Source organism: Macaca fascicularis, chromosome 12 (assembly GCF_037993035.2).
Source record: "Macaca fascicularis isolate 582-1 chromosome 12, T2T-MFA8v1.1".
In the NCBI taxonomy this organism is placed as follows: domain Eukaryota; kingdom Metazoa; phylum Chordata; class Mammalia; order Primates; family Cercopithecidae; genus Macaca; species Macaca fascicularis.
In genome coordinates, this window is record NC_088386.1 from 98,062,397 (window position 1) to 98,075,259 (window position 12,863).

Consider the following 12,863-nt stretch of genomic DNA (forward strand, 5'->3'; position numbering starts at 1 on the left):
ATTAACAAATCTGTTCATTTTTTAAGGTGTGACAAGAGTATATTGGTCATGTTAAAAGAAAAAGCCCTGGCTGGGCACAGTGGCTCACGCCTGTAATCCCAGCACTTTGGGAGGCTGGGGCAGGCGGATCACTGAGGTCAGGAGTTCAAGACCAGCCTGTCAAACATGGAGAAACCCCGTCTCTACTAAAAATACAAAATTAGCCAGGCACGGTGGCGCATGCCTGTAATCCCAGATACTAGGGAGGCTGAGGCGGGAGAATCGCTTGAACCCAGGAGGCAGAGGTTGCGCGCCATTGCACTTCAGCCTGGGGAACAAGAGCGGAAACTCCGTCTCAAAAAAAAAAAAAAAAAAAATGCCGGGCGTGATAGCTCACGCCTATAATCCCAGCACTGTGGGAAGCCAAGGCGGGTGGATCACGAGGTCAGGAGATTGAGACCATCCTGGTTAACACAGTGAAACCCCATCTCTACTAAAAATACAAAAAATTAGCCGGGAGTGGTGGCGGGCACCTGTAGTCCCAGCTACTTGGGAGGTTGAGGCAGAAAAATGGCCCAAACCCAGGAGGCAGAGCTTGCAGTGAGTCAAGATCGCGCCACTGCACTCTATCCTGGGCGGCAGAGCAAGACTCTGTCTCAAAAAAATAATAATAAAAATTTTAAAAAAAGAAAAAGCCCTTCTCTTTTAAAGATACATACTGAAATATTTACAGGTGAAATGATACAATATTTAGAATTGGCTTCAAAATAGTATGGGGGAGTATAATGGGGTGCTGTAGATTATAGGCCAAGAGGAGGCCACAAGGATTCATTATATATACAGTACATTTAAACATAAATAATTTTTTAAAAATTTAAAAATTCACTCCAGCCGGGCGCGGTGGCTTATGCCTGTAATTCCAGCACTTTGGGAGGCCGAGGCGGGCGGATCATGAGGTCAGGAGATCAAGACCATCCTGGCCAAGATGGTGAAACCCCATCTCTACTAAAAATACAAAAAATGAGCTGGGCGTGGTGGCAGGCACCTGTAGTCGCAGACACTTGGGAGCAGGAGAATGGCGTGAACCCAGGAGGCAGAGCTTGCAGTGAGCCAAGATCGCACCACTGCACTCCAGCCTGGGCAACAGAGCAAGACTCTGTCTCAAAAAAAAAAAAAAAAAATCACTCCAAGCTTCAAACAAATTCTACATATATCAGTGTATTTTATTTCTTAATGAAGAAAGTTCAAAAAGGGTTAAACAGGATAATTCTAATGCACCCATTAAAAGAGAAATACTCAGAATTACAGTAAAGTCACTTCCCTCATACTTAATTTACCACAATTACATTTTATTTATTTATTTACTTATTTAGAGACAGAGTCTTGCTCTGTCACCCAGGCTGGAGTGCAGTGGCACGATCTCGACTCACTGCAAACTCCACCTCCAGAGTAGCTGGGACTACACGCACACGCCACCATACCCAGTTAAATTTTGTATGTTTTGGTAGAGACAGGGTTTCACCATGTTGCCCAGGCTGGTCTCAAACTCCTGCGCTCAGGCAATCCGCCCGCGTCAGCCCCAAAGTGCTGGGATTACAGGCATGAGCCACTGCACCCGGCCCACAATTCTAAAAACACAAAAATACATGTATATTTTCATCTTCGTGCTGCGTATGTTCAAACTTAATAAGATGGTACTAGAGATTTAGAACAGAACTGACCAGATTTAACTGCGTAACTTCAAGGTTTAGGTCAAAGCTGTCAACACATTGGGCCTCTGAATATTTACATTCAACCCTGAATGGCAGTTAAACACTAGTCATGCACAAATAGCTTCTCAGGAACTAAAAACTATAACTAAAAATTTTACTGGTTGTGTAAACCTTACGCTTTGAGTCTAGACCTATGCTAAGCCTAGAACAAACCAGTTTGATTGCATCCAAAAGTACCAGCAAACAGACTTGGAAGTATGACAGACACTGTTAATTATCCATCTGATATCTATTTTCCCTTTCTTCCTTACAAAGGGAAACCTAAATTTACCCAGAAAAAAAAAGTATTTCCCAGTTTCTTTTACAGCTGTTTTGGCCAAAGAGATATAAAGTGACATACTTTTTCCCTTTGCTTCTCCCTTTTCTTCTGTCTGGAACACAAAGTAGCTTTTTTGTGCCCACAAGTAGACAAGCACCAGAGTGAAAGACTGCTGTTAGGGATGGAGAAGAAAATATGAAGGCACTGTGGAGCTACCACATCAGCCCTACACTACTTTTGTCTACACTTCTTGTTTTACAAGAAAAAGAAAAAAAAAAAACTTGTTTAACCTACAATAAATCAGATTTTCTGTTATTCAGTCCAAAAGTAATCCTGAAATAGAAGGTGCTATAAAAAAGGTATCAATTTGGCTCATATTAAAAACAAGCACTAGAAAATTCCTCAATGGGCATCAAAAGCAGAATGAATAAGTAAATTGAGTGTATTGCATTCCACACAATGGAATGCCATACAACAATGAGATTTAAAAACATACAGCTATATACAATAATAATGAACGAAACTCTAAACAGTGCTGGGCAAAAGAACCAACACAAAGAGGTACATACTGTATGATTTCACTTATAAAATGTCATGCTGTATAAAAAACAGACAAAACTATTCTACTTGTTAAGTCAGTACAGCGGTTCTTCATCTGAGTGCTGGTTGCATGGATGTGTTCAGTTTGTGAAAATTCAGCAAACCATACACTCTTGTGCACTTTTTTGTAGGCATATTACTCTTTGGTAAACCTTTAAAAAAAAACTGCCCTAGATATTAAGAACAACCAGCCTAGCAAACAAAACTCCACCCTTCCTTCCTTCCTTCAGGTCTTTTCCTTCAGATCCTCATTAGCTCAGAAAAGGCAACTGAATGCAAAAATAGCCAAAAAATATAACCAATACAATGTATTTTTAAGTAAACATAGTCATGTTGCAGGAATTATCCAAATTTTAAACTGTAAAACAAAGGTGCTCAGTAACAGTATCTGTGTGAACTTTTCCCCATGACTCCTAAAGAAACAGAGTATCAGCCAGGCGGGGCAAGCGCAGTGGCTCACGCCTGTAACCCCAGCACTTTGGGAGGCCAAGGAGGGCAGATCACCTGAGGTCGGGAGTTCCAGACCAGCCTGACCAACATGGAGAAGCCCCATCTTTACTAAAAAAAAAAAAAAAATGAAATTAGCCAGGCGCAGTGGCTCACGCCTATAATCCCAGCACTTTGGGAGGCAGAGGCAGGCGGATCACGAGGTGAGGAAATCGAGACCATCCTGGCTAACACGGTGAAACCCCATCTCTACTAAAAATACAAAAACTTAGCCAGGCATGGTGGTGCGTGCCTGTAATCCCAGCTACTCAGGAGACTGAGGCAGGAGAAATGCTTGAAACCGGGAGGCAGAGGTAGCAGTGAGCCGAGATCGCGCCATTGCACTCCAGCCTGGATGATAGAGCGAGACTCCGTCTCAAGAAAAAAAAAAAAATTAGCCGGACATGGTAGCACATGCCTGTAATCTCAGCTACTCGGGAGGCTGTGGCAGGAGAATCACTTGAACCCAGGAGGCGGAGGTTGTGGTGAGCCAAGATCGCGCCATTGCACTCCAACCTAGGCAACAAGAGCGAAACTGCATCTCAAAAAAATTAATATAATTAATTTAATAGAATATCAGCATTATGTATCTTTTGTTAAAAAATCACAACTTCAGGGAATTCCAAAATGGAATGCTAAAGATGTCTTAATAAAAAATTAACTGGGCCAGGCGCAGTGGCTCATGCCTGTAATCCCAGCACTTTGCAAGGCCAAGGCAGGCAGATCACCTGAGGTCAAGAGTTCAGGACCAGCCTAGCCAACATGGTGAAATCTCGTCTCTACAAAGATCAAAAATTAGCTGGGCATGATTGCGGGTGCCTGTAATCCCAGCTACTTGGAGTGGCTGAGGCGGGAGAATCGTCTGAACCTGGGAGGCAGAGGTTGCAGTGAGTCGAGACGGCACCACCGCACTCCAGACTGGGCAACAGAGCATGACTCCATCTCAAAAAAAAAAGATTATCGGCCTCTCTTGCTTTATCCACCATCATGGTGTGTGCTTGACTCCACTTCTTGCGTGTCTTCTCACAAGACTTTCAAGGTTAAGTGATTTCTGGTCAAGAAACAAAAGCAAAATCGTCCCATTCCCCAGTGGATTCAGATGAAAACTGGTAATAAAAACAGGTAAAACTCCAAAAGGAGACACTGGAGAAGAACCAAACTGGGTCTATAAGGAATTGCATGATACAACATACTTATGCTGTCTGAAGGTCACAATCATGTTACCATATCGAGCTGAAAATGTCACCACTATCTGAAGAGTTGGACATGTTTTATTGGGAATATATTTTTTCTCTCTGAATCTGTTATGAACCCGTTGATTGGCTAGTTTCAGTAATAAATAAGTGAGACCTTTCGTTTCAAAAAAAAAAAAAAAAAATTGTCCTTAACAATCCCAGTGTTCTGGAAGAGGTACATGATTCAACTTCGGAGATAAAGTTACCAGGTCTATTGCTAACAAAAGTAAAGGTGAAGAAGGTATGCAAAAATATCATAAGAGAAAAACGATTCCATGGCAACCAACCCTGCCTCAATAACAAAACAACATCAAGAGGACTGAAAAAGGAGGAGGAAGGTACCTGCTGTTTCATGTTTTTGGGGCGACCTTCCAATTCTAGGGCCTAGAATCGTGCTGTGAACATTGTGACATTCAATAAACATCTGTTGAATGAATCTGGCCACTCTCCTTTAAAAATTTTTTTACTAATTATCCACTCAATGTGCTAAGCATTACAGGGAAAAAAGGATGAATAAAGCCTGATGTAATGGAGAAAAGACACCTGGAATGCAAATAACTGGCAACGCGGTAGTTCATGCCTGTAATCCCAGCACTCTGGGAGGCTAAGGCAGGCGGATCACTTGAGGTCAGGAGTTCAAGACCAGCCTGTCCAACATGGGAAACCCCGTCACTACTAAAAATACAAAAACTAGCCGGACATGGTGGCACACTTCTGTAATCCCAGCTACTTGAGAGGCTGAGGCAGGAGAATCACTTCAACCAGGAGGCAGAGGTTGCAGTGAGCCAAGATCATGCCACTGCACTCCAGCCGGGGCCACAGAGCGAGACTCCATCTCCAAAAAAAAAAAAAAAAAAAGGGAACATAAATAACTGTAACACTACGCGTTAAAAATTATGAAAGAGATACCCTAACTGCCTTCGGGACTAAAGGATGTCATGATTTGACAACTGCTTAATAGTTTTGAAATCTGAACTACTAAATCTTAATGAGCACTCTAATCATAACATTCATATTCAATTTTTAAACTACTAGTAAAGTTTGTTTAGATAATGCTTCCTTTAAAGTTTGTTTAGATAATGCTACATTCCATACATTTGTTAACATCCACTAGCAGGACCTCATGTCTATCAGAGAGGACACAGAATATGTATTCTTCTTCTCCTAAGGCATTAAATGCTTAAGGTACACATCATTAACTACATATGCAAGTAATAACTACAGCTTAACATAACTATTCTATGATATAAATAGTAGTACACATAATTATGAATTTTAACACACAACCAGTTCATCATATTCTCCTGCTACCTCAAGCAAAGAATTTCTAAAATCAGTAAAAATCAATAGCAGGGAGTTATATAGAACACTGCAGGGAATACTACTATCATGGCAGGAAAAATACAATTAATGTAGATTAAAGATAACTGCAAATTCTTTGTTACTCCTCCCATTGAGAAACAGTGTCTAAATAAACGCCTTTCCCTTGAATCTGGCTGACCTTAGTGATTTGAACGGCCAGCAGAATACAGAAGTGATTTCCAAGGCTAGGTTGTAGGAGCCTTGCTATTTCCACCCAGGTTCTCTTGGAACACCTACTATCTGTGATCCCTGAGCTATAAGTCTGAATTCCCTGGGGTCTCTATGCTGAGAACACATGATGAAACCACTAAGAAAGGCTCTGAGACTATATGGAGACACTTGCACCATCCAGTCTCATCCCACCCCACCCCTAGCTGTTCCAGCCCCCAGCCACTTGAGTCATCTCAGCTGAGGCCCCACACACCTAGAAGCAGAGATGAGTCTAACCCACAGAGCCCTGTCCAAATTGCAGATTTATGAGCAAAATAAATGTCTGTTGTTTTAAGTCACAAAATTTTGAGGTAATGTATCCGATAATCAGAATTACACAATGCTTCCAAATCCTTGACTAAAGATAAAAGGAAATCATTCAATCTCTCTTTCTGGGGTGTTAATACAGATTCAGTTAGAGTGGAGCAAATCAGTCATCCAATTGCTACAATTAACAGACCTGAATTGAAGTGCTAACCAAGCTACCTTTGATTTTGATATAAAAAAGAAACACTATAAACTCAAATATCAGAAAGGAGGAAGGGGAAAATATTTGTACAAATTACACTTATCCTTTTGATATTAAGCTTCTGGTTCTGTGAGACTGGGCTAAAGGAAAACACCCAATCAGATTTCTGTTACTTGTTAAAGGATGGTCCTTAACCATTTTGAGGAATCACGTACCCCTGATGAGACTACGGGTCCTTTCTCCTATTTAAAAAAAAAAAAAATCGGCCGGGCGCGGTGGCTCAAGCCTGTAATCCCAGCACTTTGGGAGGCTGAGATGGGCGGATCACGAGGTCAGGAGATCGAGACCATCCTGGCTAACACGGTGAAACCCCGTCTCTACTAAGAAATACAAAAAATAGCCGGGCGAGGTGGCAGCGCCTGTAGTCCCAGCTCCTCGGGAGGCTGAGGCTGGAGAATGGCGTGAACCCGGGAGGCGGAGCTTGCAGTGAGCTGAGATCCGGCCACTGCACTCCAGCCTGGGCTACAGAGCGAGACTCCGTCTCAAAAAAAAAAAAAAAAAAATGGCCAGGCTCACACCTGTAATCCTAGCACTTTGGGAGGCCAAGGTGGGCAGATCACCTGAGGTCAGGAGTTCAAGACCAGCCTGGTGAAACCCTATCTCTACAAAAAAAACAAAAATTAGCCGGGTGTGGTGGTACGTGCCTATAATCCCAGCTACTAGGGAGGCTGAGGCAGGAGAATCGCTTGAACCCGGAAGGCAGAGGTTGCAGTAACCGAGATCACACCACACTGCACTCCAGCCTGGGAAATAGAGCAATGCTCTATCTTTAAAAAAAAAAAAAAATATGCACAGATACTCACAAAATACTCCATACAATGTAAGGGAACTTTCAGTCTTTATGGCCTATGGGCCTTAGGTTTAGAACTTGTTTTAAAGGATTATTTAATAATGGTACACAAATCTACTAGATGATGTTGGAATTGTTAAAATTATAAAGTGGGTTCGCTGTTGTTGTTTTTTGGCAGGCATGGTGCCTCACGCCTGTAATCCCAGCACTTTGGGAGGCTGAGGCGGGTGGATCACAAGGTCAGGAGTTCAAGACAGCCTGGCCAATATGGTGAAAACCTGCCTCTACTAAAAATACAAAAAAATTAGCCGAGCGTGGTAGCTAATTTTTTGACTCCATCTCAAAAAAAAAAAAAAAAAAAAAAAGGTTTTTTGGTTTTTTTTCCTTTTCTTTTTTTTTTTTTTTTTGAGACACAGTCTTGCTCTGTCACCCAGGCTGGAATGCAGTGGCATGATCTCAGCTCACTGCAACCTCCGCCTCCTGGGCTCAAGCAATCCTCCCACCTCAGACTTCCAAGTAGCTGGGATTACACTCATGAGCCCCCAGGCCCAGCTAATTTTTGTATTTTTAGTAAAGACGGGCTTTAGTCATGTCGGCCAGGCTGGTCTCAAAGTCCTGGCCTCAAGTGACCCACCCACTTCAGGCTCCCAAAGTGGTGGGATTATAGGCGTTAAGTCACCCTACTCAGCCATTAAGAAATATTTCATTCAAATTCCAAAAACAATCATTTTTTATTAATCAATGGAGAACCCAGCAATTGAAGTCTTGTGTGTATTTAATGTCCACCGATTTTAACCTTATTACTCAATTTCACTATTTTGGCACCAGACAATAACCTTCTGAGAGGTGCCTCAGAAAATACATCACTCTAAAATAACTTGATTCAAATTAAGGTTCTCTTTTTAGGACAGTGGTTTAGTCTCATGCTGATATTAAACAGTGCAGGATTTGGAGATTCTTGCTCTCACTTATAAACCTCTTAAGATTAAAGGTTCAGCTTCATAACTCTTTAAGTCTTTAGCACTCAACACTGAACCTGTACTGGATCTTGTTTGTTTTGAGTCAGGGTCTCTATCGCCCAGGCTGGAGTGCAGTGGCATGATCTTGGCTCACTGCAACCTCAACCTCCCGGGCTCAGGTGATCCTCCCATGTCAACCTCCTGAGTAGCTGGGACTACAGGTACAGGCCACCATGCCTGACTAACTTTATTTTTTGTAGAGACCACGTCTCTCTATGTTGCCCAGGCTGGTCTCAAACTCCTGGGCTCAAGCAATCCTCCCCCACTTTGGCCTCCCAAAGTGCTAGGATTACAGGTGTGAGCTGCTGCACCCGGCCAATGTACTGGGTCTTTTTTTTTTTTTTTTTAAACGGAGTCTCACTCAGTTGCCCAGGCTGGAATGCAATTGTGTGATCTCCGCTCACCGCAACCTCCGCCTCTCGGGTTCAAGCAGTTCTCCTGCCTCATGCTCCTGAGTAGCTGGGATTACAGGCGCGCACCACCACACCCGGCTAATTTATGTATTTTTAGTAGAGACAGGGTTTCACCATGTTAGTCAGGCTGGTCTCGAACTCCTGACCTCGTGATCCCCCCATCTTGGCCTTCCAAAGTGCTGGGATTACAGGCATGAGCCACCACGCCCAGCGAGTCCTAATTATTAATAATGATGTTGGTCAATCAGCCTACAGCAACAATTCTCAAACTTTTTGTTCTCAGGAATCTTACACTTAAATTTATTTAGAATCCCATAAAGCTTTTGTTAGGTTGGTTACATCTATTGATGTTTCCAGTATTAAACACTGAAAACTGGGAAATGTCTTAAATATTAATTCATTTTAAAATACCAACAAATCTGTTATATGTTAACAAATACATATTTTTATTGAAAATAGTTTTCAAAACAAAATTAATGAAAGAGTGGAACTGTTACACTTTTTTGCAAATCTCTTTAATGTCTGGCTTAATAAAAACAGCTGGATTTTCACATCTGCTTCCACACTTAATTTGTTTTATCACAGGTCATGTTAGTTTCTAGAAATGTCCATTGAACACTCATAAAAGAATGACAGTGAAAAAGACAAATAATGTCCTAGTATGAACATGAAATAAAAGAATGTATTTGTATCCTAGGTTCCTCATTTCTTTATGTCTCTCTTAAATGACCTAACTTCAAACTGGAGCAATAAAGTCTACATTTTATAATTATTTCTTTATGTTGCTCTTTCATCGGTCTACAATAAATTTCAAAATGCTTCCTAGATGCTTCTGAGAAGCAAAATAAAAGGATGATGAAATTAAGCATTTACACCTATACTTCTCTTCCTAGTAACCAAGTAAAAAACTACCTAGGGAAACACTTAAAATGCCAATTTGGGAATTAATCTAGATTATTAGTAAGTAGATCCATCCAAAATCAATCTAGATTAAGTGTACATTTTGTACAATAGTACAAATCTGCAAAAACCTCACTTGCTCTCACCAAATGGTACAAAACTGGGTTAAAAGCCAAGGGAATAGGTGTGTTAAATTTAAAAGTTCAAGTACATCGTGGAGTTGAATGAAAAATAGTTTTCTGAATACCACTAAACGAGTAAAAGTCCAAAAATAATGGAAAAAGTCAAAGTCGGCCGAGCTCGGTAGCTCATGTCTGTAATCCCAACACTTTGGGAGGCCGAGGCGGGCGGATCACAAGGTAGGGCGATTGAGACCAGCCTGGCCAATATGATGAAATGCTGTCTCTACTAAAAATACAAAAAGTAGCTGGGTGTGGTGGTGCGTGCCTGTAGTCCCAGCTACTCGGGAGGCTGAGGCCCGAAAATTACTTGAACCCAGGAGGCAGAGGGTGCAGTGAGTGGAGATCGCACCACTGCACTCCAGCCTGGCGACAGAGCGAGACTCGTCTCAAAAAAAAAAAAAAAAAAAAAAAAAAAAAAAGTCAAAGTCGTCTGAGCAACAAAAGACCAGACAAAAACTTTATGAATTAAAAACTAGCCATAAAGGTGGTTAATTAGAACAGTATGAGGAAGAAAAGCTTAGGGAAAATCTATCACTCCTGATTAAGTGCAAATCCCAAGTAAATTACTGATACTAACAGTGAGCTGGAGCACTTTGCCTTACCAGGCAACTTTCTGCAACTACTCTACATGCACAAAGTTTTCCTATGCTTTTCCTCAAAAATATGAGCCTGCTTCAGGTTAATGCCCAGGTGAGATGCTTTTTGTTGCTGTAGCAGTTTAGTTCTATTTTCTTTCTTGGTTATTCTAAATGCTCTATTACAACTGGAGAGCTAGGATGAACCAATCCCGAGTAAGAAACGGGAAAGTACAGTAAAGAGGCGACAGCTCTGCACCCCCACACGGAAAAAGACTCAGAGAAGAGCAGCGGCATCCTTGCCCCAGCTCCAATCCGAACGGAGGCAGGATTCCCAACAACATCGGACGTCTCCCTCCCTCGCCGCCCCACGCCCTCCCGACGAAGAAGCACAAAGTGGAGAGTCCAGCCGCTTCTCAGGGCCACGGAGCCTCCCAGTCAGGGATTCTCTCCCGTTACATAACTGAGGCCTAGGGCCCTGCTTCTGCGATCAGTCCTCTGGAGGGAGATGGACGGGTTCTCCAGGGACCCTCTCAGGGAGGTGGAAGCGGGGCTCTGCACCTGGTCGACCCGGGAGAAAGAAGTGGGACGACATGAGGGAGGCCGCGACCAGAGGCTTTGGGGTACAGGGGGTGATGAGCGAGCCCGGAGAGGGGCGGGCGGCTCCGGGAGCTCCGCAGCAGGCCCTGGCACCTCCGGCCCTAGTCGGCTCCCCTCCCTCGCCTGCCCACTCCCCACCGGCCGCCCCCTCCCCCATTCCGCGCTCCCCTCCCCCGCGCCTCCATCCCCGACCCCAGCCTAGCGGCAGGCAGACCTGCAGGGAAGGCCCTGGCCACCGCCGTTGGATGGCTCCCAGCCCGGTACCTGGTCAGACATGATGACGGTGGCTTCACCCGGGGGTCTCCGCACAGCAGCGGCCTCGGGTAGGCAGAACCTCGCTCCGGGATTTACAAATCCGTCTCCCTTCCCCACAGCACAACACCGCGGCTGCAGTAACTTCCGCTACGCCTCGCGTCACTTCCGCTACGCGCAGGGAGGAGGGAGAGAGAGAAGAGAGGAAAGACAAGGCGGGAAAATGGGTGGGGGAGCGGCCAAGAGGAGGGGCGGGCTGTGGAGCTGCTTTGCCGGTGGTCGCGCGGGTGAACGGCAGTTTTGTCAGCTCTTTCAAGGACTAGGTCCAGCGCATCAGTACTAGGGCCATCCCCCAGGAGCAGAAGTCCTGGCTCCATGTCTCAGTGTTTGGAGCCACTCACAGCCTAGATTCCTCTCTCCATTACACCTTGCGCGTCTCTGACGACTGAGCCGGGATACTTCTTTTGTCTCCTCCCAGCCTTGCTCATCAACCTCCCACCCCCAAATATGTTTATTTGAATGCCAGCTCTAGAACTAACATTTTCCGTTGACCAGCACTCTTGCCAAACACATGACCGTGATTTAAAACAACAAGAAATCAACGACCCAACACAATCTTGATGGCTACTGATGCTGAAGACCGCTGCTGAAAGTTCTAAATAGGGGGTGGGTAATTCCAACCCTTGAATTAGTTGCTTTGCGTTAAGGTTAAAGAATGATTCTTCTTGGCAGGGCGCTGTGGCTCACGCCTGTAATCCCAACAGTTTGGGAGGCCGAGGCGGGCGGATCACCAGAGATCGGGAGTTCGAGACCAGCCTGGCCAACACGGTGAAACCACGTCTCTACTAAAAATACAAAAATTAGACGGGCGTGTTGGCTGACACCTATAATCACAGCTACTAGGGAGGCTAAGGCTGGAGAATCGCTTGAACCTGGGAGGCGGAGATTGCAGTGAGACGAGATCGACGCCATTGCACTCCAGCTTGGGTGACCAGAGCGAAACTCCGACTCAAAAAAAAAGGAGGAGGGGGTGCGGTTCCGCGCCCCGCGCATGGAGAAGCAGGCTCCGACCGGCCCGCCGAGCTGCAGCAGCCCTTTGCGCCCTCCTGGCCCTCCCACCAACATCATGTTCCAGTTCCTGCTTGGATTTACATTGGGCAACGTGGTTGGAATGTATCTGGCTCAGAACTATGACATACCAAACCTGGCTAAAAAACTTGAAGAAATTAAAAAGGACTTGGATGCCAAGAAGAAACCCCCTACTTCATGAGAATGCCTCCAGCACTGCCTTCCAGATACACTGATTCTACTGCCCTTGAGGGCCTCCTTTACCATCTGAACCAAAAGTTTTTGTTTTCATCTCCAGCCACTGGGCTCCTCTTCTTTGCTAGAACCTGTGTTTTTGGCTTTAGAGCAAGCAAAATGGGGCCTCAATTTGAGAACTACCCTACATCTCCAACTCTCACCTCTTCACATATTCCCTTTCCAATTGCATGGGAGGTTCTAAGACTGGAATTATGGTGCTAGATTAGTAAACATGACTTTTAATGAAAAAAATGATTTTTCTTAAATTTCTTCTGTAAAGCACGATGGCCCTACTGGCACAAACAGTGGCCCTACGGGCATACTCATGGAGGATAAGAATATAAACAAATAGAATTGAGAATCCTGAAATAAATCAATAACCCTCACATTTACAT

General features: G+C 44.1%; 2 protein-coding genes across 2 annotated transcripts in view; one reads left to right on the forward strand and one right to left on the reverse strand.

The window, feature by feature from the left end:
• SUMO1 (small ubiquitin like modifier 1) overlaps positions 1–11,302 on the reverse strand; it is a 32,358-nt gene extending 21,056 nt beyond the window's left edge. The window contains exon 1 of the mRNA XM_005573960.5: positions 11,176–11,302. Coding sequence (XP_005574017.1) covers positions 11,176–11,187 — 12 coding nt within the window. The 5' untranslated portion in view covers positions 11,188–11,302. The remainder of the gene's footprint in view (positions 1–11,175) is intronic.
• Positions 11,303–12,150: 848 nt separating this feature from the next.
• Positions 12,151–12,537, forward strand: LOC102130753 (short transmembrane mitochondrial protein 1-like). Its single transcript, XM_074009762.1, has one exon. It carries the CDS (start codon positions 12,215–12,217, stop codon positions 12,431–12,433), a length of 219 nt encoding a protein of 72 aa, XP_073865863.1. The 5' UTR covers positions 12,151–12,214; the 3' UTR covers positions 12,434–12,537.
• Positions 12,538–12,863: the final 326 nt, after the last annotated feature.

Coding starts and splice junctions, on each gene's coding strand:
- LOC102130753 (XM_074009762.1), top strand. CDS start 12,215: ATGGAGAAGCAGGCTCCGACCGGCCCGCCGAGCTGCAGCAGCCCTTTG.